Source organism: Salvelinus alpinus, chromosome 32, assembly GCF_045679555.1.
Source record: "Salvelinus alpinus chromosome 32, SLU_Salpinus.1, whole genome shotgun sequence".
Classification (NCBI taxonomy): Eukaryota; Metazoa; Chordata; class Actinopteri; order Salmoniformes; family Salmonidae; genus Salvelinus; species Salvelinus alpinus.
The window spans coordinates 26391101-26417689 of record NC_092117.1 but is presented as its reverse complement, the minus strand read 5'-3'; the positions used below and the strand labels follow the sequence as shown (position 1 = coordinate 26417689).

Here is a 26589-nt window from a genome sequence, read left to right as displayed (position 1 = left end):
TTACAGCACTTTTACTGCAGTTTCAAAATCATTTTGCAATCTTTTTTTGTAAGGGTAGGAAAGGGCCAATTTAGCAATTTTGCTAACTACTGCAAGACAACTACACAAGCAGACCAGAAACATACATGTTTTTCTGGCAATTACATTTAGCTTTGGATGTGATTTGATTGGTGTGAACGTGAGCTCAGCTCAACTCTGACTGGCAAATTATTTTATACTTTTTTTTTTATCAAAAGGCAAAATGCTTGCTGGCATCAATCAATCAAATGTTACAGCCGAAGCATGTCATTACATTTTTCCGGTGAGATTCAGCCACTTGCGAATTGAAGGGAAATTATGAAAACACAGAGAGACGAAAGATAAATGATTTTATAATTGTTATTTTACTATTGGTCAAATATTTTAGGGAAACCTGGCTTCCCTTGGCGTCCATGAATTCACGCCACTGCTACACGCTACTCAACGTTGTTGTATTCCACAACTGTCTTTCAGTTCTAGTGCATACTTTTATTTTGAAATCAGTTACAGAGCCTATCGTACGTTTATTTAGAAATATGTGGTGGAACGGAAGTCGTTGCTTAGCGACAACTAAAAGCGTCTGATAAGTGTGAACTTGCAGTTGCTAGCGGCTTAATTTTGTTTTGTATAATATTTTAATTAGAAATAAAAATATATAATATACATATATAGCTAGCTATGCCACCAAAAAGACAAGGGCCTCTGCAAACAGTGCAAAGAGAGACGGATGATATCAAAAGACAGGTGAGCCAGCTAGCGTTAGCTAGCTAACTTGAGTGCAATGCATGGTAGTTTACCTGCTTTGCTTGGTTGCAGTCATCCTAGGCTACGATCCATCATATATGTGATACATGTGTTTTACGTTCCATAGGTTGACAGTCTGATAAAAGATGCACGGCTGTCGGGTGGGTCAGGGCGCACAGAGGCATATCAGAGGTAGCTAACGTAGCTACACCCTTCACTTATTCAAATCTGCTAAACGTTAGTTATAGTTAGCTAGCTGCTAACTTATGGATAGTATAACTAGCTAACTTAAAACGTTGACTTTTCTTCCAGTCGATGCATACATCTACAAAACTTAGTGGGGGAGACAACCAGGAAGCTCAAGAAGTTAACCAAGGTAACGTTATGTATATACAGCATTTATTAAGCTAGCTAGCTAGCTACATTCTTTCCCCCATTCATTTTCATCGTTGTTTTGTCTTTGAAATGCTGCTCCATACTTTTGTTGTTTTAGCTAGCTACTATACTTAGCTACACATTTTTCATCTGCTCCGCACTAAAGGCTGATGAGCCAGCCCCAGTGGGGAATTACGACCAGAGGAAGATGGAGGAGGAATGCCGTTTGCGGGGGATTGAGGAGAAGTTGCTGGTCTTAGTCCAGGAGCTCTCTCCGCCTCAGAAACGTGAGGAAGGGTGCGGACCATAGCAATATTTCTTAATAAACACATTCAAGACTATAGTCCTTGTGATTGTGTAATATTGTCTACATTTTGATCCATGACTTGTTATGATGGTTTCTGTCTCCCAGGCCTCATAGGTGAGTTGTAGGCCCTTTGTTCAAAACAGACTTGCCTGGCTTCTGCTAGTATGTGGAGGTTGTTATCTACCGCGTAGCTATGTGTTCAATTAAGACAAGTTCTTGAAACTGCCAGTGTCCAAAGAGAAAGACCATCTGCCCATTTTCTCCCCAGGTCATTCCAAGCCCAGGAAGATGAAGAGGAGGAAGACAGTGAGGAAGACAGTGAGGAAGAGGAGAGTGAAGAGGAGAGTGTAGAAGATGAGGAAGAAGTTGATGAGGAAGATGTAGTCACAAAGACCATGGAACAAATCCCAGAGTCAGGCACTGCCACGTATATGGTCATCAGTGCCTTTAAAGGAGAGCAGGAAGGAGATCTTACCATTCAGGTCAAAATACTGCTCAGACAAATTCACGAGCATACAAAGATCATATCCTGACTGTTTGTGATAATGTAGTTAAACAGTGGTGCTATTTTCTGCTTATCTTTTCAGATGGGTGTGGTACTGACGATTCTCAGTAAAAATGAGGATGGCTGGTGGCTTGCTCAGGACTCAAAGGGCAGTAAGGGACTAGTCCCCAAAACCTACTTGAAGGTACCATCAGTTGACCAATTCTTTGATGTTGATTGCTTTAATTCTAATTACAACAAAACATATAGTTTTATCTATGTTGTGTTTGTATGTTTCAGAGATATTCAGACCAGGATGAGGATGATGATGAGGAAGCGTCAGAGGATGAGGAGCTTGAGTCCAAAAGGAAGCAGAGGTGAGGTTCTCTTCATAACCACTAGATGGCAATGTTCACAAATGCGTTGCTCGAAGACTATCACTCCCTGAACAAAATGATTATGAATTTTCTGACTGCTAGACAATCAAGTTTGTTGTTGTTGTTCTGTAATTGATAACACATACATTTACAGTGATGATGATGGTATTCTAGTGTTCCCAATGACTGTCACAGTGAATATCTTCTCACATTGACAGCTCAAACTGGGACAGTGTGAGGAGAGCTATCACTGAGGTAAGAGGAGCTAGTGGTGGACCAGTTCAACTAGATTCTAAAACATCATCTACTACTTGTGTGTGTGTGTATGCACATGTACATTTGTGTGTGTCTATTCCTGTGTGAAATTCTTTTCAGATTGATGCTACTGATGTTCTGTCAGCCATGGGTGCTATCCCTGCTGGGTTCAGGTCATCCACCCTCTCTAAACTACTAGATGAAGGTAAGTCTCTGAACTTAGATCAGCCTTGTCTCACAGAGGCATGACATTCTGCCGGAACAGAAAGACTCGCCTGATCAACAAAAAATGCGTGTATATAGTTCTCTCGAATAATATTTAATCACGTATCATCAGCTTGTGTACTGTGGGCCAGATTGGATGTCATCGATAAAGAACAGCTGCGTCATCTTTTAGTACCCTGTGTTCTGATGTACCATTATCTTCATCAAATACCCACATTTACTAACCCTCTGTGCTACACACACACACACACACCGCTAATATGTCACAGCGGGCATGCATGCACACAAAGACATAGACATTTTCTGCCTTGTCGGTCACCCACCCCAGAGGCTGTATGCTTTTCATGATCTGCATAATTCTTCAATAGTTGGATGGTTTGTACAGTCAAACAAAGGAATAGCTAGTGGACAGGGTCACACCCAATGTTCCCACCAAGCTGCGTGCGTCAGCGGCCGTGCACTTCTTCCAGGACTGCCGTGCAGAAGAAATGCCAGGCAGCGCAGAGACGCAAGAGATTAAACTTCACTGAGTTCACCCCATTAATTTGCACTATATAGATTATTTTTTCTGCCCCTTTTCAATGCAACAAACCAAAACAAATCTAACTTTGCAAGATTGAGTCTGATTTTGTGGTAGGCAGAGCCAGAGTGCAAAGGAGTAGAATTCTATTGGCGGTCTTTCAATCACCAGCGAGTGAATTCACTTTTCAGATCAGAGCGCAGTGCACATTTGTTGATATTCTTTGCTAGTTAGCGAGTTATTAGCCCCGTTAGAAATAAGTATAGGTCAGCAATGGGGAGTTACTGCTTCCTACAAGAGAGCAAAACCTGTAGGCTACATTTCAAGCTGTCTTTGAAAAGCCAGTCAGGTAAAAAACTTATGTCTTAATTAAAGGGGTAGTGTTGTATTTTGAGACAGGCTTGAATATGCAAATAAGCCAATAGGCAGAGGGGTAGCCTACATTGTCTAATTATCTGTATGGTAATAAGAATTACTTTTATTTTGTAAGTGGTTTCTTGAATCATACAACACAATACAATGCAATTTACGGTCACCTATTTAGCCCATGGTGTTACAGACCAAGTAAATAATCATTCATTAATGTCAACTTTTTATAAATCTTATTCAATGTAGGCCTGCATTGAACACCACATGTAGGCTATATCTTAGAAATCAAAAGCTATTTCAATGTGAAAATGTTATGGGATTTTGTCCATTGGTTTTGTTGGCAGGCCTACAGTACATTATGCTCAAATATCCATAATAGCCTATTGGCTACTGTCTAAAACTGTAAGTGTACAGCCTCAGTGTTCACTGTAAATGCACGCCGGAAGTTGCACAAAATTCTCACAACGTTGAAGTTTCCGCTCATAAGACCTAGAATTTGCTTGTATGTTTTCATAAGGGCCTGTGGCCTGTGTGTTTTACAGGGATTACCTACAGAGCAAGTCACTACATCCAGCCAGAGTTGAGCCAATCCAAACTGTCCTTCAAAGACCTCTTCCGGGACCCAGACACTGGAAAAGTAAGCATTTATACTGAGATGACATTAAAGCAGTTATGGCCAACTTGCAAAGGTCACATCACACAAATAGGTCCTCCTTTAGCTTGATGTATGTTGGGGGTGTGGCAGTCATGATATTTTGTCAGCCGGTGATTGTCAAACAAATAACTGCCGGTCTCATGGTATTTGACCGTTAATTAACATAAACACGTTTAGCATCTCCTGGCTCCCACACAGCCTACAAACCACTGATGCAGACCTTTGGAACATCTACATTTTTAAAAGTCTAAGAAATCCATTTAATATAGCCTACACCTTCACAATAAATCCATGATTTATTTTAGATAGACTATTTTCTTCATGTCATGTTTCTTTAGACTATTTCAGAAGAACAGAATAGCATTCTCTGAGTTGTCCTCATGTTAGGCCCTAATAAGGCTATGTCATATGGCTGTGGGCTACACTAGTTAATTTAGCAAAGAAGATTTGCTCAGAATTCCGTGGCATTATTTTTTATTATTTTATTATATGAACAATACAATTGAACATAGCTGAATAAAATAGAAAGGATATTTTCTCCAAATGATTCCCATGGAAGTACGCACATTCGGCTATTCTGTGTTAAGCGCTTAACAGAGAAACAGGTACTCCTATATGCTTCATTTAGAGTTATTAATGCAACTTTAGTTGTTCTACAAACATTGGGCTATATGTTTTTTATACATTCTAAGGCTGCATGATATGACTCTAATGATGATTTGAAAAAAGCTGATTTGTTTCTTGTACAGGCTGCACACACTTCGTCAGTCTCTCATTCACAGTTTGACAAGCACTTGATAATATTCTCACCATGTCTCGAATTTCCTGGTGGCGTTCCCCTTGTGTGACTGTAATTCTCGCTAAAAAAATCCATGCCTTTTGCGGCCAAAGTGTCCGTTGTGCCCTGAATATAATACTTATAATTCCCTTCTCCCAGCTGCGGTGCTCCGAAGCACCTCTCACTCACATGGCTCTCTCAGATATCTCAATTCTTATTAGCCAATGCCCGTCACGTGATCGGGTCCTTCTCACAGCTAAGAAGTAGGCTGGAAGTGAAGACAGACACATCGGGGACGCAACTGCGCGCGTCCTTATCGAATTCCGAGGCACATATTGCAGATGTTAGAAGAACTGCCCACATTTGTTTACTTTTCATCAGCCAACAAGATGAGTATGCCTAATGAACAGCAAAAGCACTAGCCTATGTCAATCTACTATCCTCCATAGTACACATGTTGACCTATTGTATTGGTCAACTTGTTCTTCTGTGCAATAAATAAATATTCTAACATACAGTACCAGTCAAAAGTTTGGACACACCTACTCATTCAAGAGTTTTTCTTTATTTTTACTATTTTCTACATTGTAGAATAATAGTGAAGACATCAAAACTTCATCAGTCTCTCATTCACCGTTTGACAAGCACTTGATCATATTCTCACCAGGCCTCGAATTTCCCGGTGGCGTTCCCCTTGTGTGGCTGTAATGCCCCTTAAAAAATCCATATGCTGACACTTGTTGGCTGCTTTTCCTTCACTCTGCGGTACAACTCCTCCCAAACCATCTCATTTTGGTTGAGGTCAGGTGATTGTGGAGGCCAGGTCATCTGAAGCAGCACTCCATCACTCCCCTTCTTGGTCAAATAGCCCTTACACAGTCTGTGTTGGGTCATTGTACTGTTGAAAAACAAATGATTGTCCCACTGTGCTGTAGGTGTCCTGGAGGGCAGGTAGTTTGACCCCGGTGATGCGTTGTGAAGACCGCACCACCTTCTGGAGAGCCTTGTGGTTGTGGGCGGTGCAGTTGCCATACCAGGCGGTGATACAGCCCGACAGGATGCTCTCAATTGTGCATCTGTAAAAGTTTGTGAGGGTTTTAGGTGACAAGCCAAATTTATTCAGCCTCCAGAGGTTGAAGAGGCACTGTTGCGCCTTCTTCACCACACTGTCTGTGTGGGTGGACCATTTCAGTTTCTCCGTGATGTGTATGCTGAGGAACTTAAAACTTTCCACCTGCTGTCCCGTCGATGTGGATAGGGACATGCTAGCTCTGGTGTTTCCCTGAAGTCCACGATCATTTCCTTTGTTTAATTGATGTTGAGTGAGAGGTTGTTTTCCTAACATCACACTCTGAATGCCCTCACCTTCTCCCTGTAGGCTATCTCGTTGTTGTTGGTAATCAAGCCTACTACTGTTGTGTTGTCTGCAAACTTGATGACTGAGTTGGAGGCGTGCTTGGCCACGCAGTCATGGGTGAACAGGGAGTACAAGAGGGGGCTGAGCACGCACCCTTGTGGGGCCCCAGTGTTGAGGATCAGCGAAGTGGAGATGTTGCTTCCTACCTTTACCACCTGGGGGCGGCCCGTCGGGAAGTCCAGGACCCAATTGCACAGGGCGGGGTTGAGACGCAGGGCCTCAAGCTTAATGATGATCTTGGAGGGTACTATGGTGTTGAATGATGAGTTATAGTCAATGAACAGCATACTTACATAGGTATTCCTCTTGTCCAGATGGACAAGTTGAAGTGGGTCTAGGGTGACAGATAAGGTGGAGGTGATATGATCCTTGACTAGCCTCTCAAAGCACTTCATGATGACAGAAGTGAGTGCTATGGGGCGATAGTCATTTAGTTCAGTTACCTTTGCCTTCTGGGGGTACAGGAACAATGGTGGCCATCTTGAAGCATGTGGGGACAGCAGACTGGGATAGGGAGAGATTGAATATGTCCGTAAACACACCAGCCAGCTGGTCTGCGCATACTCTGAGGACACGGCTAGGGCTGGCAGCCTTGCGAGGGTTAACACGTTTAAATGTCTTACTCACGTCGGCCACAGACGAGAGCCCACAGTCCTTGGTAGCGGGCCATTCGGTGGCACTGTATTAACCACAATGTGTTTAGTTTGTCTAGGAGCAAGACGTTGGTGTCTGTGACATGGCTGGTTTTCCTTTTGTAGTCTGTGATTTCCTGTAGACTCTGCCACATACGTCTTGTGTCTGAGCCATTGAATTGCTTCTCCACTTTGTATCTATACTGACATTTCGCTTGTTTGATTGCCTTGCGGAGGGAATGACTACACTGTTTGTATTCTTCTTATTCCACCAGTCTAATGTCCATTGCTTGTGTTTCTTGGCCCAAGCAGGTCTCTTCTTCTTATTTGTATCCTTAGTAGTCGTTTCTTTGCAGCATTTCGACCATGAAGGTCTGATTCATGCAGTCTCCTGAACAGTTGATTTTGAGATGTGTCTGTTACCTGAACCCTGTGAAGCATTTATTTGGGCTGCAATTTCTGAGGCTGGTAACTGTAATGAACTCATCCTCTGGAGCAGAGGTCACTCTGGGTCTTCCTTTCCTGTGGCGGACCTCATGAGAGCCAGTTTCATCATGGAGCTTGATGGTTTTTGCGACTGCACTTGAAGAAACTTTCAAAGTTCTTGAAATGTTCTGGATTGACTGACCTTCATGTCTTAAAGTAATGATGGACTGTCGTTTCTCTTTGCTTATTTGAGCTGTTCTTACTATAATATGGACTTGGTCTTTTACCAAATAGGGATATCTTCTGTATACCACCTTGTTACAATACAACTGATTGTCTCAAATGCTTTAAGAAGGAAAGAAATTCCACAAATTAACTTTTAACAAGGCACACCTGTTAATTGAAATGCATTCCAGGTGACTACCTCATGAAGCTGGTTGTGAGAATGCCAAGAGTGTGCAAAGCTGTCATCAAGGCAAAGGGTGGCTACTTTGAAGAATCTCAAATCTCAAATATTTTTAGATTTGTTTAACACTTTTTTGGTTACTCATGATTCCATACGTGTTATTTCATAGTTTTGATGTCTTCACTATTATTCTACAATGTAGAAAATAGTAAAAGTAAAGAAAAACCCTTGAATGAGTAGGTGTGTCCAAACTTTTGACTGGTACTGTCAGGGGATGACGCTGGAGAGGAGAAGCAAGTACGGGGAGTCAACCATTTAATAGGGAACGGACATAGAACGAGACAGGACAGCGTCAGCACACGGGTAATAGAGACAAATTACATTCAATGCAGCAACGGGGAACTGACAAATATAGGGAGGTAATAAACAGGTGATGAGTGAGTCCAGGTGAGTCCAATATCGCTGAAGCGCTTGACGAGGGAAGGCAGGTGTGCGTAATAGATGATGGCAGGAGTGCGTGATGCAGGGCAGCCTGGCGCCCTCGAGTGCCAGGGGGGACGAGCGGGAGCAGGCGTAACAGTACCCCCACCGATGGAACCGGGGGTGCCTTGCCAGCTCGTCGGGCTTCCACGCCCTAGCTGGCTCGAGAGGTTTCCTTGCCCCGGTTGGCTTGGAAGGCGCCCATCCCACGTCGAGCCTCAGTCGGATCGTCAGGTCTTGTTCGCCCGGCCGGCCCAGGAGTTTTTTTTTTGGTGACGTCGGGTTTGGATTCCGCCGCCGATGGAACCGGGGGTGCCTAAGTCAGCTATAAGCACAGATGTTCCAAAATTCAATCAATTAGCGGTAAAACACTAATCTCAAAAGTGATCGTAACTTGAACCAAACTTGAAACACTATGTATGCCAGTTAGGCTCTACACTGGTTGTAAAGCGGATTGTGCTTAATTTTAAGAAGTTATTTGGCCACTTTAGTTGTGATACAAACCTTATCAAAACATATAGGCCTATGGGCTAGGCTCTATTAGGTTAGACATTGATTTGAAAAAGTTGGTGTGAAAAAGGCATGCGCTGTTTCTTGCCTTACTGCACACACTGGGCATCATTCACAAGTGATAATACATAATTCACAAGTGATAATACATCATTCACAAGTAATAGGCTAAAATTGTAGACCCATCAGACTATTCTTGGTTTAATGTTGTCTTTACGTATCCTAAATAATATATGTGTGAAATTAGTTTGTATTTAGAATGGACCATGAGAAAATACATGGGGGAAAAATAAATGTCATCTACGCACTTAAATGCCAGCCAGGTAGGCTATACTCCTTTTGTAAAGAGAAACAATGTGCTTAATATTAGGAAAGTTGAGAAATAAATATAGTAGGCCTAGCCTATAGAAAGCTGATGGGATTCTCCTCTTTTTATTAGCAGCCATCACTCTGTTTTCTCCCGCAATTACATAACCTATAGAAATGTTGCGCAACATGAGCTCATGGGCTCTCAGGAAGTGTTTGATTTTCTTAAAGTGATTAGAGTGATTTAGAGGGACAATAGAGTGCTGAGTACCAACAGTTAGCAAGTTTGGTAGGCTACTGTTATCAAGAAAAATGCTTTTGCAACCTCTTTACAATAAGGAATTGAGACCAAAAGCTCAAGAGAAGTTTCAAGTATTTAATACCAAGGATACAGTCAGCTGAGTGCATAAATTTAGAAAGTTCACAAAACGTCTTATACTTTTCCCTCCTTTTGGTCACCAACCTCTTGTTGGTGTCACCTCCCCAGCTATACATTTCATGACCCAAATGAGTTTCCCTCCTTTCCCCTGTGGAATGTCCATGGTCCTCTCTTTGTTTAGCCAGATGCCCATCTTCTGTTCTGGGCATGACCCTGCTCTCTGATCCTAGGCAATTTCCTCTTATCTGATTAGGTCAACTTTTCTAAATTAGCATACACACAGTTTCATGGCCTAAACTCCATTAATACTCACAGTAATCATTCACTAAACAGGTTACAAACTAACTACAGTTTAACTTGAAACATGTTACATTTTAATAGAATCCATCACTACTAACGACCATCAGCAGCATCAGAGCTTGGAGAAGCCTAGGTACGCGACTAAATGGTCACATGGAATTTGACTGCGGTGATGGCGCGTGACCGCCGGTGTGGCGGTAATGCGGTCACTGTAACAGCCCTCGTGTCAGTTATTGTGTGTGTGTTGGTGACAATTGTTATTAGTGTGTGCTGTTTCGTTTGACTCAACCATTGTGAGTCAGGACTTTATCTTCATTAGGATGGTGTAGGCATGACTATTTTGCATGTATTAGAAGTAAGAAGGTACCCTCTCGTCCCCCATAGGTTCGTCAGAGGACAGCGAGGACGTCCCTCACTCTGACTCTGTGGAGCTGCAAGAGTATCCCCACCCCAGGGGTCGGAGTTCAAGTCCTCAGTCGGCACATCCGCCTCTGCGCTTTCGACGGTACTCAGGTGGGATACCTCTACCCTGCCGTGCTCACCCATGATGCCTTTTTGACTAGATTGTGTCTTTCTACACTCTTCTCTTGCCCAACATTTGTTCCTTTCAACATACCTAGCTCTTTTTATATAATGTCAGTGAGGCTGTTGTGAATGTTGTGAGTGAGGGTCAATCATTTCATTGTTGACCGTCTACTCTTTTTAGGTTCTTAGTAACATCCACACCATCCGAGCCACTTGCCAAGCAAACAACGTCAAGACCTGGTCCTTTTCTCCCCGGGTACTTCATCATTTAGACATCACTGAACACTCAAGCTATTGAAATGGAGCAGAGCGTACCATGCTGTATAGTCTGAATGTATTTCTGTAAAGCTAAAAGTTTAGTTTAAATGCTTGTTTGGTTTGGTTTCGCAGATGACTGGGAATCTACCCAGCCTTTTGGACGGGGACTGTTTTCTGAGGTGCAACTCGGACGCTCCTGAGCTGGGAATATTATTTGAACTTGGCGTCACATACATCCGAAATGTAAGCGTTTCTTATACCATTCCTGAGAAAGACTACTCAAGTCTACGTTGTCTCTCAGTGCACTAGCCATGTCTGTAGACTAACCCCTTTAGCCATGCCCTAGGAGGTAGCTGTTATTTCTCCAACGGTGTACTACGAAGACGGTTAATTATAAGTAGTATCTATAACATGATTTTCGAATGATTCTTATTTGCATTTATTTATATTGAGCTCTTGCTCTCCAGTCTACAGGTGAGAGAGGAGACCTGAGCTGTGGCTGGGCCTTCCTGAAGCTCTTTGACACCAACGGAGCACCTGTCCCACACAGGTACTGTACTGCTCCTTTACTGGCCCAGCGCCACAAAGACTCGCAGCTCGATGTCGCCATCAACACAGATGGCCTAAGAGATATCAAAATCTGATTTCATTGATCGGGTTACGTACTGTAGTGTACATGAGGGTGTCGTAGAACACGAAGATCATCTAGTCAGATTGGTGTTGCCCCTGTTTCACCTGTGCTGATGATCAGATACAGAGAACACCAGACTGCTTTTCCTACGGTAGTACAGTACGGTATGTGTTGCAGTAGCTGTTTGTCACTAATGAGGAATGCTCTCGGGCCGATGTCGTTCCGTCTCATTTCTCCCTAAGAGATCTGTTCCGAAGCCAAAAATGACTCGCAGCCCAGTGTCGTCATCAACACATATAGTATGTCAGAAGAGATTTCATAGTCTGGGAGTGAATCTCATGCCTGTGTCTGTCTGTCTGTCTGTCTGTCTGTCTGTCTGTCTGTCTGTCTGTCTGTCTGTCTGTCTGTCTGTCTGTCTGTCTCTGTCTGTCTGTGTATCTGTCTGTAGGACCTATGAATTGCTTGTGCATGGAGGCACACCGTATGAAAAGGACATAGAGGTGGATCCGTCATTAACAAGAGGAGGTATGAACGCGCAAAAAGTGCTTGTTAATTACATGTTAATAAATAAAGTTGTATTGAATTGAGAGGTCATTATTACCAATGTTATGTTGAGAATTAGAGTTTCTGTGGTTCTCATCGTCCCTGTGATCTCTTTCTGGTCCCAGCCACAGGAACAGGCATGTTCCAGCAGATGATGTTGTCCAGGAAACTCCCTAAACTCTTCCTCAAGCTGAAATCGCCAAACGTTCGCACAAGGTCACAGCTGAGGTGAGTGTGGATTTTGGAATCGAAGCTACAGCACCTCTTGTCACATAGCTAGCTACAGGAACATCAAAACTACTAACTCCTCTCCCTGCTTTGTCAGTGCTCTTCCAGACACTCTAGTGGGCAGTCTCTCCAGTATACACCTGCTGGTTCTACACAGACAACTACTGGCAGATATTCTGCTTATGGACAGGGCTACCATGCAGAATGCAGGTAACACATGCACGCACGCACACACACTCCCACATACCCATGGATAGGGATAATGGGTTGACTATATATGATATGAGTTTATAATTGGCTCATTCATCCCCCTCCTCTCCCCTGTAACTATTCCCCAGGTCGTTGCTGCAAATGAGAACGTGTTCTCAGTCAACTTACCTGGTAAAATAACGGTAAAATAAAAAAATAAAAATAAAATATGTTGGATACAGCATCACCACCATTGATCAGGTCAAATACTTAGTGTACATGATTGTGTCTTCCACGTAGAACAGAGTCCGGTTTCCCAATAGCGGTCGAACAGGTTTATGAGTGTTTTTAACGATGCATCGTTCCTATAATGGCCGAAGATGTCACATATTTTCCAAAACAGCACGCAGAGAGAACGTTGGAGCACGTGTTGATACTGATAGGATCGAAAGAAAGGCAGCGCTGCTCTCGGATCAGCTTTCTCCATTCATACTGATGATCATCGTTTCTGTCCTGGCACCCCAATAGTGGAACCAGCTTCTCCCTGAAGCTAGGACAGCAGAGTCCCTACCCATCTCCCGAAAACATCTAAAACCCTACCTCTTCAAAGAGTATCTTAAATAATCCCACCACACCCCCTTTTCACCCGACCCGAAATATTACCACCTATATGGCTGCAAATATTGAGACGGCTTATTCTAATGCTTACCCAATAACAAAGCACTAAATCACAGATTGCACATCATTGCGCTCATTTTTACACATCATGAAATATATTGAGGAAAAGATAAGCCTATTGGAAAAATAGTCAATTGATTGAATAAAATTGATTTCAATATGATTAATATATACACTGGTGCAAAAAAGTATTTAGTCAGCCACCAATTGTGCAAGTTCTCCCACTTAAAAAGATGAGAGAGGCCTGTAATTTTCATCATAGGTACACTTCAACTATGACAGACAAAATGAGGCAAAAAAATCCAGAAAATCACATTGTAGGATTTTTTATGAATTTATTTGCAAATTATGGTGGAAAATAAGTATTTGGTCACCTACAAACAAGCAAGATTTCTGGCTCTCACAGACCTGTAACTTATTCCTTAAGAGGCTCCTCTGTCCTCCACTCGTTACCTGTATTAATGGCACCTGTTTGAACTTGTTATCAGTATAAAAGACACCTGTCCACAAACCTCAAACAGTCACACTCCAAACTCCACTATGGCCAAGACCAAAGAGCTGTCAAAGGACACCAGAAACAAAATTGTAGACCTGCACCAGGCTGGGAAGACTGAATCTGCAATAGGTAAGCAGCTTGGTTTGAAGAAATCAACTGTGGGAGCAATTATTAGGAAATGGAAGACATACAAGACCACTGATAATCTCCCTCGATCTGGGGCTCCACGCAAGATCTCACCCCGTGGGGTCAAAATGATCACAAGAACGGTGAGCAAAAATCCCAGAACCACACAGGGGGGACCTAGTGAATGACCTGCAGAGAGCTGGGACCAAAGTAACAAAGCCTACCATCAGTAACACACTACGCCGCCAGGGACTCAAATCCTGCAGTGCCAGACGTGTCCCCCTGCTTAAGCCGGTACATGTCCAGGCCCGTCTGAAGTTTGCTAGAGAGCATTTGGATGATCCAGAAGAAGATTGGAAGAATGTCATATGGTCAGATGAAACCAAAATATAACTTTTTGGTAAAAACTCAACTCGTCGTGTTTGGAGGACAAAGAATGCTGAGTTGCAGCCAAAGAACACCATACCTACTGTGAAGCATGGGGGTGGAAACATCATGCTTTGGGGCTGTTTTTCTGCAAAGGGACCAGGACGACTGATCCGTGTAAAGGAAAGAATGAATGGGGCCATGTATCGTGAGATTTTGAGTGAAAACCTCCTTCCATCAGCAAGGGCATTGAAGATGAAACGTGGCTGGGTCTTTCAGCATGACAATGATCCCAAACACACCGCCCGGGCAACGAAGGAGTGGCTTCGTAAGAAGCATTTCAAGGTCCTGGGGTGGCCTAGCCAGTCTCCAGATCTCAACCCCATAGAAAATCTTTGGAGGGAGTTGAAAGTCTGTGTTGCCCAGCAACAGCCCCAAAACATCACTGCTCTAGAGAAGATCTGCATGGAGGAATGGGCCAAAATACCAGCAACAGTGTGTGAAAACCTTGTGAAGACTTACAGAAAACGTTTGACCTCTGTCATTGCCAACAAAGGGTATATAACAAAGTATTGAGATAAACTTTTGTTATTGACCAAATACTTATTTTCCACCATAATTTGCAAATAAATTCATAAAAAATCCTACAATGTGATTTTCTGGAATTTCTTTTCTCATTTTGTCTGTCATAGTTGAAGTGTACCTATGATGAAAATTACAGGCCTCTCTCATCTTTTTAAGTGGGAGAACTTGCACAATTGGTGGCTGACTAAATACTTTTTTGCCCCACTGTATACTGTGCCTGCAGAAAGTATTCATACCCCTTGGCTTATTGCACATTTTGTTGTTACAGCCTAAATTCAAAATTGATTAAATTGTGTTTTTTTTCTCACCCATCTACACACTACGCCATAATGACAAAGTGAAAACATGTTTTAGAAATTGTTGCTAATTTATTGAACATTTAATATCTTATTTACATGAGTATTCACACCCCTGAGTCAATACTTTGTAGAAGCACCTTTGGCGGTGATTACAGCTGTGAGTCTGTAATACCTACATGTTTCTCTGACCCAGTTTATAATACCTACATGTTTCAAGCAAACCACCATAGTCCCTGTGCCCAAGACTACCGCCCCATAGCACTCACATCTGTAGCTATTAAATGCTTTGAAAGGCTGGTCATGGCTCACATCAACACCATCATCCTAGACACCCTGGACCCACTCCAATTCTCATACCGCCCCAACAGATCCACAGATGGCGCAATCTCTATTGCAGTCCACACTGCCCTTTCCCACCTGGACAAAAGGAACACCTATTTGAGATTGCTGTTCATTGACTATAGCTCTGCATTCAACACCATAGTGCCCTCCAAGCTCTTCACTTAGCTAAGGACCCTGGGACTGAACACTTCCTTCTGCAGCTGGATCCTGGACTTCCTGACGGGCAGTAGGAAACTGAGGGCCGAACACACCCCCATTCACATCGACAGGGATGTAGTGAAGCGGGTTGGGAGATTCAAGTTCCTTGGTATCCACATCACTAAGGCCCTATCATGGTCCAAAAACACCAATCGTGAAAAGTGCATGAAAACGCCTCTTCCCCATCAATAGGCTGAAAAGGTTTGGCATGAACCCTCAGGGCCTCAAAAGGTTCTACAGTTGCACCATTGAGAGCATCTTGACTGGCTGCATCACCGCTTGGTATAGCAACTGCTCTGCATACGAAAGTCTACACCTGTTCTATTCGGCGCATGTGACCAATAAAAATGTATTTGAGTCTTTGTGGGTAATTCTCTAAGAGCTTTCCACACCTGGATTGTACAATATTTGGCAATTATTATTATAATATATATTTTTAAGCTCTGTCATGTTGATTGTTGATCCTTGCTAGACAGCCATTTTCAAGTCTTGCCATAGATTTTCAAGTCACAACTGTAACTAGGTCACTCAGGAACATTCAATATGGTCTTGGTAAGCAACTCCAGTGTATATTTGGCTTTGTGTTTTAGGTTATTGTCCCGCTGAAAGGTGAATTTGTCTCAAAGTGTCTGTTGGAAAACAGAATGAATCAGGTTTTCTGTTCAGATTTTGCCTGTGCTTATAGCTTTATTCTGTTTCTTTTTGTAAAAAACTCCCTAGTTCTTGCCGATGACAAGCATACCCATAACACAATACAGCCAACTCCATTGTAGTGGTCTCAGTGACATGTTGGATTTGCACCAAGCATAACGCTTTGTATTCAGGACAAAAATGTAAATTCTTTGCCACATTGTTTTTGCAGTATTACTTAAGTGTCTTGTTGCAAACAGGATGCATATTTTGGAGTATTTTAATTCTGTACAGGCTTTCTTCTTTTCACTCTGTCATTTAGGTTAGTTTTGTGGAGTAACTATAATGTTGTTGATCCATCCTCAGTTTTGTCATATCACAACCATTCAACTCTAACTCTTTTAAAATCACCATGGGCCTCGTGGTGAAATCCCTAAGCAATTTCCTTCCTCTCCGGTAACTGAGTTAGGAAAGACGCCTGTATCTTTGTAGCGACTGGGTGTATTGATACATCATCCAAAGGCCTTATTGATAACTTCACCATGCTCAAAGGGATTTTCACTGTCTGCTTTTTTATATTTTTACACATCTACCAATTGGTGCCCTTTGCAAGGCATTGAAAAACAACCTGTTCTTTGTGGTTGAATCTGTGCTTGAAATTCACTACTTGTCACGCCCTGGCCTTAGTTATCTTTGTTTTCTTTATTATTTTAGTTAGGTCAGGGTGTGACATGGGGGATGTATGTCTTTTGTATTGTCTAGGGTTTTTTGTATGTTTATGGGGCAGTGTCTAGTCTAGGTGTATGTATGTCTATGGTTGCCTAGATTGGTTCTCAATTAGAGACAGCTGTCTATCGTTGTCTCTGATTGGGAACCATATTTAGGCAGCCATATTCATTGGGTAGTTCGTGGGTTATTGTCTATGTCTATATGTAAGTTGCCTGTGTCTGCACTTGTCATTTATAGCTTCACGTTCGTCGTTTATTGTTTTTGTATAGTTTGTAAAGTGTTCTTCGTTTTCGTGATAATAAATAGAGAAGAATGCATTCACTTCACGCTGCGCCTTGGTCCTCCTCTCTTCCACCATACGACGATCGTGACACTACTTGATTGAGGGACGTTACAGATCATTTTATGTATAGGGTAAAGAATAGTCATAATTTTTGTTGCTACCATGCAACTTATTATGCGATTTCTTAAGCACATTTTTACTCCTGAACTAATTTAGGCTTGCCATTAAAAAAGGGGTTGAAGACTTATTTATTGACATTTCAGATTTACATTTTTTATTAATTTCAAAAATGTTCTACAAAAACAATTCCACTTTGACATGATGGGGTATGATGTGTAGATCCGTGACACAATATTTAAATTTAATCCATTTTAAATTCAGGCTATAACACAAAATGTGGAAAAGTAATGGGGTGTGAATACTTTCTGAAGGCACTGTATAGGCCCATGTAGCCTATTTATCTTTTTATGCAAGTCATCTTTCGGTTTTCATTTGAAACATTTTTTATCCTTCAATTGTTTGTAGCAATTGTAAAGGTCACAGACAGACAGACAAACAGACAGTCTCTCACTGTTGCTGCCTGTTATAGACTCCCCTCAGCTCCCAGCTGTGCCCTGGACACCATATGTGAATTGATTGCACCCCGTCTATCTTCGGAGTTCGTTCTGTTAGGTGACTTAAACTGGGATATGCTTAACACCCCGGCAGTCCTACAATCTAAGCTAGATGCCCTCAATCTCACACAAATTATCAAGGAACCCACCAGGTACAACCCTAATCCGTAAACATGGGCACCCTCATAGATATTGCCCTCCAAATACACCTCTGCTGTTTTCAATCAGGATCTCAGCGATCACTGCCTCATTGCCTGCATCTGCTATGGGTCCGCGGTCAAACGACCACCCCTCATCACTGTCAAACGCTCCCTAAAACACTTCTGCGAGCAGGCCTTTCTAATCGACCTGGACCGGGTATCCTGGAAGGATATTGACCTCATCCCGTCAGTCGAGGATGCCTGGTCGTTCTTTAAAAGTAAATAAGCATGCCCCTTTCAAAAAATGTTGAACTAAGAACAGATATAGCCCTTGGTTCACTCCAGACCTGACTGCCCTCGACCAGCACAAAAACATCCTGTGGCGAACTGCACTAGCATCGAATAGTCCCCGCGATATGCAACTGTTCAGGGAAGTCAAGAACCAATACACGCAGTCAGTCAGGAAAGCAAAGGCTAGCTTTTTCAAACAGAAATGTGCATCCTGTAACTCTAACTCCCAAATTTTTTGGGACACAGTAAAGTCCATGGAGAATAAGAGCACCTCCTCCCAGCTGCCAACTGCACTGAGGCTAGGAAACACTGTCACCATAAATCACCATAAATCCACGATAATCGAAAATTTCAATAAGCATTTCTCTACGGCTGGCCATGCTTTCCTCCTGGCTACCCCAACCCCGGCCAACAGCTCCGCACCCCCTGCAGCTACTTGCCCAAGCCTCCCCAGCTTCTCCTTCACCCAAATCCAGATAGCAGATGTTCTGAAAAAGCTGCAAAACCTGGACCCGTACAAATCAGCTGGGCTAGACAATCTGGACCCTCTCTTTCTAAAATGATCTGCCGCCATTGTTGCAACCCCTATTACCAGTCTGTTCAACCTCTCTTTCGTATCGTCCGAGATCCCTAAAGATTGGAAAGCTGCCGCGGTCATCCCCCTCTTCAAAGGGGGTGACACTCTAGACCCAAACTGTTACAGACCTATATCCATCCTACCCTGCCTTTCTAAAGTCTTTGAAAGCCAAGTCAACAAACAGATCACTGACCATTTCGAATCCCACTGTACCTTCTCTGCTGTGCAATCCCGTTTCCGAGCTGGTCACGGGTGCACCTCAGCCACGCTTAAGGTACTAAACGATATCGTAACCGCCATCGATAAAAGACAGTACTGTGCAGCCGTCTTCATCGACCTGGCCAAGGCTTTCGACTCTGTCAATCACCGTATTCTTATTGGCAGACTCAACAGCCTTGGTTTCTCAAATGACTGCCTCGCCTGGTTCACCAACTACTTCTCAGACAGAGTTCAGTGTGTTAAATCAGATGGCCTGTTGTCTGGACCTCTGACAGTCTCTATGGCGGTGCTGTAGGGATCAATTCTCGGGCCGACTGTTTTCTCTGTATATATCAGCGATGTCGCTCTTGCTGCGGGTGATTCCCTGATCCACCTTTACGCAGACGACACCATTCTATATACATCTGGCCCTTCTTTGGACACTGTGTTAACAAACCTCCAAACGAGCTTCAATGCCATACAACACTCCTTCCGTGGCCTCCAACTGCTCTTAAATGCTAGTAAAACTAAATGCATGCTTTTCAACCATTCTCTGCCCGCACCCGCCCGCCCAACTAGCATCAGTACTCTGGACGGTTCCGACTTAGAATATGTGGACAACTACAAATACCTAGGTGTCTGGCTAGACTGTAAACTCTCCTTCCAGGCTCACATTAAGCATCTCCAATCCAAAATTAAATCTAGAATCGGCTTCCTATTTCGCAACAAAGCCTCCTTCACTCACACCGCCAAACATACCCTCGTAAAACTGACTATCCTACCGATCCTCGACTTCGGCAATGTCATCTACAAAATAGCCGCTAACACTCTACTGTGCAAACTGGATGCAGTCTATCACAGTGCCATCCGTTTTGTCACCAAAGCCCCATACACCACCCACCAGTGCGACCTGTATGCTCTCGTCGGCTAGACCTCGCTACATATTCGTCTCCAGACCCACTGTCTCCAGGTCATCTATTAGTCTTTACTAGGTAAAGCTCCGCCTTATCTCAGCTCACTGGTCACTATAACAACACCCACCCATAGCACGCGCTCCAGCAGGTATATTTCACTGGTCATCCCCAAAGCCAACACCTACTTTGGCCGCCTTTCCTTCCAGTTCTCTGCTGCCGATGACTGGAACGAGTTGCAAAAATCGCTGAAGCTGGAGACTTATATTTCTCTCCCTAACTTTAAACATCAGCTATCTGAGCAGCTAACCGATCGCTGCAGCTGTACATAGTCCATCTGTAAATAGCCCACCCAATCTACCTACCTCATCCCCATATTGTTTTTATTTACTTTTCTGCTCTTTTGCACACCAGTATTTCTACTTGCACATCATCATCTGCTCATCTATCATTCCAGTGTTCATTTTCTAAATTGTAATTACTTCACTATTTATTTAAATAGGTTAGGCCTATTTATTGCCTAACCTCCTCATGCCATTTGCACACACTGTATATAGACTTTATTTTTTTCTATTGTGTTATTGACTGTATGTTTTGTTTATTCCATGTGTAACTCTGTGTTGTTGTTTGTGTCACACTGCTTTGCTTTATCTTTGCCAGGTCGCAGTTGTAAATGAGAGTAGCCTACCTGGTTAAATAAAGGTGAAATATAAAAATAAAATAAAAAACATCTTGATTCTACGTTGAGTGTACAAAACATTAAGAACTCTTTCCATGACAGACTAACCAGGTGAATCCAGGTGAAAGAGAAGATCCCTTATTGATGTCACCTGTTAAACACACTTTTATTTTATTTAACCTTTATTTAACTAGGCAAGTCAGTTAAGAACAAATTCTTATTTACACTGACGGCCAAATCCGGACGACGCTGGGCCAATTGTGCATTGACTAGAATACAGTATATACATATGAAAAGAGTAAAACAGTATGCAAACATTATTAAAGTGACCAGTGATTCCATGTCTATGTACATAGGGCAGCAGCCTTGAAGGTGCAGGGATGAGTAACCGTGTGGTAGCCGGCTAGTGACAGTGACTAAGTTCAAGGAAGGGTACTGGGTGGAGCCAATCATTGTAGATGAATGGGAGGAGACTGGTTAAAGAAGATTTTCTAAGCCTTGAGACAATTGAGACATGGATTGTGTATGTGTGTAATTCAGAGGGTGAATGGGCAAGACAAAAGATTGATGTCCCTTTGAACGGGGTATGGTAGTAGGTGCCAGGCGAACCGGTTTGAGTGTGTCAAAAACTGTAGCGCTGCTGGGTTTTTTCACATTCAACTGTTTCCCGTGTGTTTCAAGAATGGTCCACCTCCCAAAGGTTATCCAGCTAACTTGACACAACTGTGGGAAGCATTGAAGTCAACATAGGCCAGCATCCCCATTGAATGCTTTCGACACCTTGTAGAGTCCATGCCCGAAGACATGAGGCTGTTCTGTGGGCAAAAGGGGGTGCAACTCAATATTAGGAAAGTGTTCCTAATGTTTTATACATTCAGTGTATGTTTAACTCAGATCTTCTGTGTATTTTGAATTACATTTTAATTAACCTTTATTTAACTAGGCAAGTCAGTTAAGAACAAATTCTTATTTACAATGATGGCCTACTCCGGCAAAACCCTCCCCTAACCCGGATGACGCTGGGCCAATTGTGCGCTACCCTATGGGACTCCCGATCACGGCCGGTTGTGATACAGTCCGGGATCAAACCAGGGTCTATAGTGACGCCTCTAGCACTGCGATGCAGTGCCTTAGACCTCTGAGCCACTTGGGAGCAGTGTATATAGTGACACTTAGCTGTTCTGCGAGTGGTCTGAGGCAGCTGGTAAATGACAAGCGTTTTCAAGTTCAACTTTAGTAACGATGGTTTTGGGAAACAGAACAGAGATTTAACGATGCTCCTATGAAGGTTCTAATGATGAATTTAGCCTTAAGATGCTTTTGGGGAACCCTGCCCAGGAAGGTAATCTTGTCAGATTGGTGTTGCCCCTGTTTCACCTATGCGGCTGATCAGATACAGAGAACACCAGACTGCTTTTCCTACGGTAGTACAGTACGGTATGTGTTGCAGTAGCTGTTCGTTACTAATGAGTAATTCTCTCGGGCCGATGTCACTCCCCAACAGATCTGATCTGTAGTCCTCTGCTGGCCACCTTCCCAGAGATCATGGACCAATCGGACCTGCTGGATGCCCTGAGGGTAAATTCCGTTGCCGGATCGAGGCTAGCTCATCTCACCACCCCCTGATAACCCAATGCAATTCAGACCCTATTTTCAGGAATCAGTGGGCTCTTTTATAGACTTATTGGCTAGCTACAGTGTATTTACTATAATGTTGACTATAATGCTGACTGAATTGTTTTTCTGTTCAGAAGTCTTGGTTGGAGGCTGAGAGCAATATGAAGAGATCTGAAAAGGTAAGCAAATCCTTAGAGCAGACCTTTCTCTGAACGTTCAGACGCAGATTAAGCCTAATCCTGGACGGAAGTATTTTTGATTGAGTTTCTCCATTTTAAAGTGCTTTTTAGTGTGCACGAAACCGGCCCGTATTTTTCTGGTGGTTGAGGAATTGTGAAGCTATTTTTTGTGGCACTGCTGAACTGGCTTGTTCTGTGGGTATGTGTTTTGTGTGATGGTGGATTTGCGTGTGTGTGGGGGGTTTTCAGAGGGACCTACCGCTGCTGAAGAGAAAGTTTGTGAGGGTATACATGGACAACATGTATCCTCTCCTCTACTCAGCTGACCTGCCCCCTCCTCGCTGGGCTGATGAGATGGTGGAGAACCAGCGGGCACGAGTCATCTTCAACAGTTCCCTGGAACCATTCCACACACACACCCCCGACAGCCCCCCTCGCCACCAAGCCTTTGACATCTCACAGCTCACCTATGACCTCCTCTGCATGACCTCCTAGCAACTGCATAAATCCGTCTGTTTCCAGAGTTATTTATTCGAAATTATAAACTGGGTGGTTCGAGCCCTGAATGCTGATTGGCTGACAGCCGTGGTATATCAGAGCGTATACCATTGGTATGACAGAACCGTTGGTAACCAGTTTATAATAGCAATAAGGCACCTCGGGGGGTTGTGGTATATGGCCAATATACCACAGCTAAGGGCTGTATACAGGCACTCCACGTTGCGCCGTGCTTAAGAACAGCATATTGGCCATATGCCACATCCCCTCTGGCATTATTGCTTAGTTATATCTCACTATTTAGTTTTTGTATTTTTCTATATAATAAACTATAATAGATGACATTGCTCGTCATCCTTTATTTTTTACTCAAATGTTTAAAATACACTCCCAGAAAGGAACAGGGCTTTGTGTAGAGTGCATTATTGCAAACATCCACTAAGAAGTAATGGTGTTTACACACACACCTTCACTCTTATGAAACTATAATATCTAATGTACTTTATGGACCTGGTGTCAGAGCCTGGTAATAGAAGTGATATAATGAGATTAGGCACGACAGGCTGTGATATTCACTCACATTGATATGGTTAGGTAAATAGTTGGCTCCAAGAAAAGTAAAAACATTTCCCATTGTGCAGTTGCTCTGGAATGTGTGGTGATACCTGATGCAAGACATTTCACATAAGGCATTATGAACAGTTTTATGTGTGGGTGTGATTATAAGGTGTGGATTTTCTTTCCTTGGGAAATTTAGGCCCACAGTCCAACCCTTTGCCTGGCCTAGCTGAGTAAGAGGTAATTACGACAACAACAAGTGAGATGCAGTCACAATGTTAGTCACAATGATGTACAAAGAAAAAGGAAAAACACTGCCTTTCTCCCCAATGTCCTCTTGGATGTAGGCCATGTGAAATTAACTTCCAAACAGGAAGGGCGTACAGTGCCTTCAGAATGTTTTCAGACTGCTTTACTTTTTCCACATTTTGTTACGTTACAGCCTTATTCTAAAATGAATGAAATTGTTTTTGTCCCTCATCAATCTACACACAATACCCCATAATGACAAAGCAAAAATAGGTTTTTAGAAAAAAATGAAAAATCACATTTACGTAAGTATTCAGATCCTTTACTCAGTACTTTGTTGAAGCACCTTTGGCAGCGATTACAGCCTCAAGTCTTCTTGGGTTTGACGCTACAAGCTTGGCACGCCTGTATTTGGGGAGTTTCTCCCATTCTTCTCTGCAGATCCTCTCAAGCTCTGTCAGGTTAGATGGGGAGCGTCGCTGCACAGCTATTTTCACGTCTCTCCAGAGATGTTCGATCGGGTTCATGTCTGGGCTTTGGCTGGGCCACTCCAGGACATTCAGAGACTTGTCCCGAAGCCACTCATGCGTTATCTTGGCTGTGTGCTTAGGGTTGTCCTGTTGGAAGGTGAACCTTCACCCCAGTCTGAGGTTCTGAGTGCTCTGGAGCAGGTTTTCATCAAGGATCTCTCTGTACTTTGTTCCGTTCATCCTCCCCTCAATCCTGACTTGTCTCCCATCCCCTGCCGCTGAAAAACATCCCCACAGCATGATGCTGCCACCACCATGCTTCACAGTAGGGATGCTGCCAGGTTTACTCCAGACGTGACGCTTAGCATTCAGGCCAAAGAGTTTAATTTTGGTTTCATCAGACCAGAGAATCTTGTTTCTCATGGTCTGAGAGTTTTTAGGTGCCTTTTGGCAAACTCCAAGTGGGCAATCGTGCCTTTTACTGAGGAGTGGCTTCCGTCTGGCCAACTCTACCATAAAGGCCTGATTGGTGGAGTGCTGCAGAGATGTTTGTCCTTCTGGAAAGTTCTCCCATCTCCACAGAGGAACTCTAGAGCTCTGTCAAAGTGACCATCGGGTTCTTGGTCACTTCCCTGACCAAAGCCTTTCTCCCCTTGATTGCTGAGTTTGGCCGGGCGGCCAGCTCTAGGAAGAGTCTTGGTGGTTCCAAAGTATTTCCATTTAAGAATGATGAAGGCCACTGTGTTCTTGTTGACCTTCAATGCTGCAGAAATGTTTTGGTACCGTTCCCCAGATCTGTGCCTCGACACAATCCTGTCTCAGAGCTTTACGCACATTTCCTTTGACCTCATGGCTTGGTTTTTGCTCTGACATGCACTGTCAACTGTGGGACCTCATATAGACAGATGTGTGCTTTTCCAAATCATGTCCAATCAATTGAATTTTACACAGGTGGACTCCAATCAAGTTGTAGAAATATCTCAAGGATGATCAGTGGAAGCACGATGCACCTGAGCTCAATTTTGCATCTCTTTGCAAAGTGTCTGAATACTTATGTGAATATGGTTTTTCTGTTTTTAATTGGAGAGAAATGTGCAAACATTTCTAAAAACCTGTTTTCGCATTGTCATTATGGGGTATTGTGTGTAGATTGATTAGGAAAATGTTTTATTTAATCCATTTTAGAATAAGGCTGTAAGGGGTCTGAATACTTTTCGAATGCACTGTTACATATGGTTTGTAATTGTATTTATTATGGACCGCCATTAGTTACTGAATCACAGCAGCTACTCTTCCTGGGGTCCACCAGAATTAAGGCATTTATACAATTTTAAAAACAATACAATAAATTCACAACAGATGAATTGTGTGCCCTCAGGCCACTACTCTACTACCACATATCTACAACACAAAATCCATGTGTACCTGTGTATGTTATCCTGTGTGTGTGTATAATTGTGCCTGTGTTTGTGTCTCTTCACAGTCCCCGCTGTTCCATAAGGTGTATTTTTATATTTTAAAAATAGGACTAGACAGTAGTCCAGGTGCGACAAACCTTTAGGACCTGCCTTGTTGCTAGTGATGTTAATAAGGCAGAGCAGCGTTTTGTTATGAACAGACTTCTCCCCATCTGAGCTACTGTTGTATCAATATATTTTGATCATGACAGTTTACACTCCAGGGTTACTCCAAGCAGTTTAGTCACCTTAACTTGCTCAATTTCCACATTATTCATTATAAGATTTAGTTGAGGTTTAGTGAATGATTTATCCCAAATACAATGCTTTTAGTTTTTGAAACATTTAGGACTAACTTATTCCTTGCCATCCATTCTGAAACTAACTGCAACTGTTTGTTAAGTGTTGCAGGCATTTCAGTCGCTGTAATAGCTGACGTGTATAGTGTTGAGTCATCCGCATACATAGACACACTGGCTTTACTCAAGGCCAGTGGCATGTTGTTAGTAAATATTGAAAAAAGTCAGGGGCCTAGACAGCTGCCCTGGGGACATTAAGTCAGGCTTTCATTAAGAACACCCACAATATAGCAGGGGGTGTAAAGCCATAACACAGTTTTTTCCAGCAGCAGTCTATGATCGATAATGTCAAAAGCCGCACTGGTCTAACAAAACAGCCCCCACAATCTTTCGAATCTAATTTTCTCTCAGCCAATCATCAGTCATTTTGTATATTTATTTTTATTTAACTAGGCAAGTCAGTTAAGAACAAATTCTTATTTACAATGACAGCCTAGGAACAGTGGGTTAACTGCCTTGTTCAGGGGCAGAATGACAGATTTTTACCTTGTCAGCTCGGGGATTCAATCTAGCAATCTTTCGGTTACTGGCCCAACGCCCTAACCACTAGGCTACCTGCCGCCCCTGCCATGTAAGGGCTGTGCTTGTTGAATGTCCTTCTCTATAAGCGTGCTGAAAGTCTGTTGTCAATTGGTTCACTGTAAAATAGCAGACTGTTTTCCTATTGATGCAGCATTGGGAGTAGAGAAACACAACAGAATGATCAAGCTGACTTGAACACAA

The 26589-nt window shown here is 42.9% G+C and overlaps 1 protein-coding gene across 2 annotated transcripts; it reads left to right on the top strand.

Annotated features, from left to right (window-relative positions):
• The first annotated feature begins 562 nt into the window (after window positions 1-562).
• nphp1 (nephronophthisis 1) lies at window positions 563-23117 on the top strand. 2 transcript variants are annotated; one of them, XM_071380025.1, is made up of 20 exons: window positions 563-762; window positions 890-954; window positions 1075-1138; window positions 1304-1434; window positions 1713-1926; window positions 2032-2133; window positions 2229-2305; window positions 2524-2560; window positions 2681-2765; window positions 4217-4311; window positions 10348-10476; window positions 10670-10744; window positions 10879-10989; window positions 11214-11296; window positions 11826-11902; window positions 12046-12148; window positions 12246-12358; window positions 21984-22057; window positions 22231-22275; window positions 22525-23117. In XM_071380025.1, the coding sequence occupies exons 1-20, from the start codon at window positions 697-699 to the stop codon at window positions 22768-22770; spliced, it is 1992 nt and encodes a 663-aa protein (XP_071236126.1). In that variant the 5' UTR covers window positions 563-696; the 3' UTR covers window positions 22771-23117. The 2 variants fall into 2 exon arrangements, with proteins under 2 accessions (XP_071236126.1, XP_071236127.1); XM_071380026.1 differs by lacking the exon at window positions 21984-22057.
• Window positions 23118-26589: the final 3472 nt, after the last annotated feature.

Coding starts and splice junctions, on each gene's coding strand:
- nphp1 (XM_071380025.1), top strand. CDS start 697: ATGCCACCAAAAAGACAAGGGCCTCTGCAAACAGTGCAAAGAGAGACG. Junction 2,306..2,523: donor GAGTCCAAAAGGAAGCAGAG/GTGAGGTTCTCT, acceptor TCACATTGACAG/CTCAAACTGGGACAGTGTGA. Junction 22,058..22,230: donor ACCTGCTGGATGCCCTGAGG/GTAAATTCCGTT, acceptor TTTTCTGTTCAG/AAGTCTTGGTTGGAGGCTGA.